At 39.8% G+C, this 1,069-nt stretch overlaps 1 protein-coding gene across 1 annotated transcript; it reads right to left on the minus strand.

Moving 5' to 3' along the window:
- Positions 1-232: 232 nt before the first annotated feature.
- LOC113266265 (60S ribosomal protein L35a-like) lies at positions 233-602 on the minus strand. The gene has a single exon (XM_044389406.2). It carries the CDS (start codon positions 600-602, stop codon positions 270-272), a length of 333 nt encoding a protein of 110 aa, XP_044245341.1. The 3' UTR covers positions 233-269.
- Positions 603-1,069: the final 467 nt, after the last annotated feature.

Consider the following 1,069-nt stretch of genomic DNA (forward strand, 5'->3'; position numbering starts at 1 on the left):
TAATGATTAATTAAATTTCACTGCCCATATATGCTTGTAATTGTATATTTAGTGTGCATTTGCATAATCACATAATGGGATCTATATGATTCATGCTTTGCTGAGCATAATCTGGATGCACAAATTACCAGTCAAACTTAGAGTTGCTTATAAAGGTATCACAGAGACATTTTACTTTTTTCAGGAAATGATAATATAGAAAGTAAATTAAAAAAAAATTTTTACGAGAGAACAAATCTACACCTTTATTTATTTACTTTTCATTAAGTTTAAATCCTTGAGGGGTACAGCATCACATAGATTCTGTGGCCAATGGCTTTAGCTGGAAGGTTTCTTTGGAATTCGACATGAACTGTGCCACTATTTCCATGAGCACGAGTTCCTTTTCCCCCATTTACTCTAGCTTTGTTCCGTTTGCCACCAGGAGTCACTGTGTGGTTCTTTACTTCATACACATAAGCACATCTCTTGCCTAGATAGAATTCAGTTTCATCTAGAGCATAAACCCCTTCAGTCTTAAGAAAAGCTGTGTGCTCCCTCTGGTTCCAGACACCCTGCTTACAGCTAGCAAAAATGGCCTTGGACCACAGCCTTCCAGACATAGTGTCGTTTTAGGAGTCCTGTTCCTAGCAGGCCTCCACAGGTGGGCACCCTGCACAGGCTTCCAAACACAGCTTCAAAAACCCTTTCTGTCACGTCACGTTGTGCTCTTCCCTCAAGTATCATTTTCCTCTGTTCTTTAGCCTGTCTGTCACTATTCTCACAAGATGGTGGAAAGAGAAAGGCTAAAAAAAGAAAGTGTTTTTTTTATATATATATATATATAAGTTACACATTCTTTTTATCTTTTTAAAGATTTATTTATTTATTTGAGAGAGAGAGAGAGAGTACAAGCGGTGGGGAGGGATAGAAGGATAGAGAGAATCTCAGGCTCCCTGCCCAGCACAGAGCCCAACACAATCTCTTAACCCATGAGAGCGTGACCTGAGCCAAAACCCAAAACCCAAGAGTCAGACCCTCTACTGACTGAGCCACCCAGGCGCCCTTATTAGTTACACATTCCTAAAGT

Source organism: Ursus arctos, unplaced genomic scaffold (genome assembly GCF_023065955.2).
Source record: "Ursus arctos isolate Adak ecotype North America unplaced genomic scaffold, UrsArc2.0 scaffold_3, whole genome shotgun sequence".
NCBI classification, from domain to species: domain Eukaryota; kingdom Metazoa; phylum Chordata; class Mammalia; order Carnivora; family Ursidae; genus Ursus; species Ursus arctos.

Excerpts from the sequence above, each read along its gene's own strand:
- LOC113266265 (XM_044389406.2), bottom strand. The coding sequence starts at position 602 with ATGTCTGGAAGGCTGTGGTCCAAGGCCATTTTTGCTAGCTGTAAGCAG.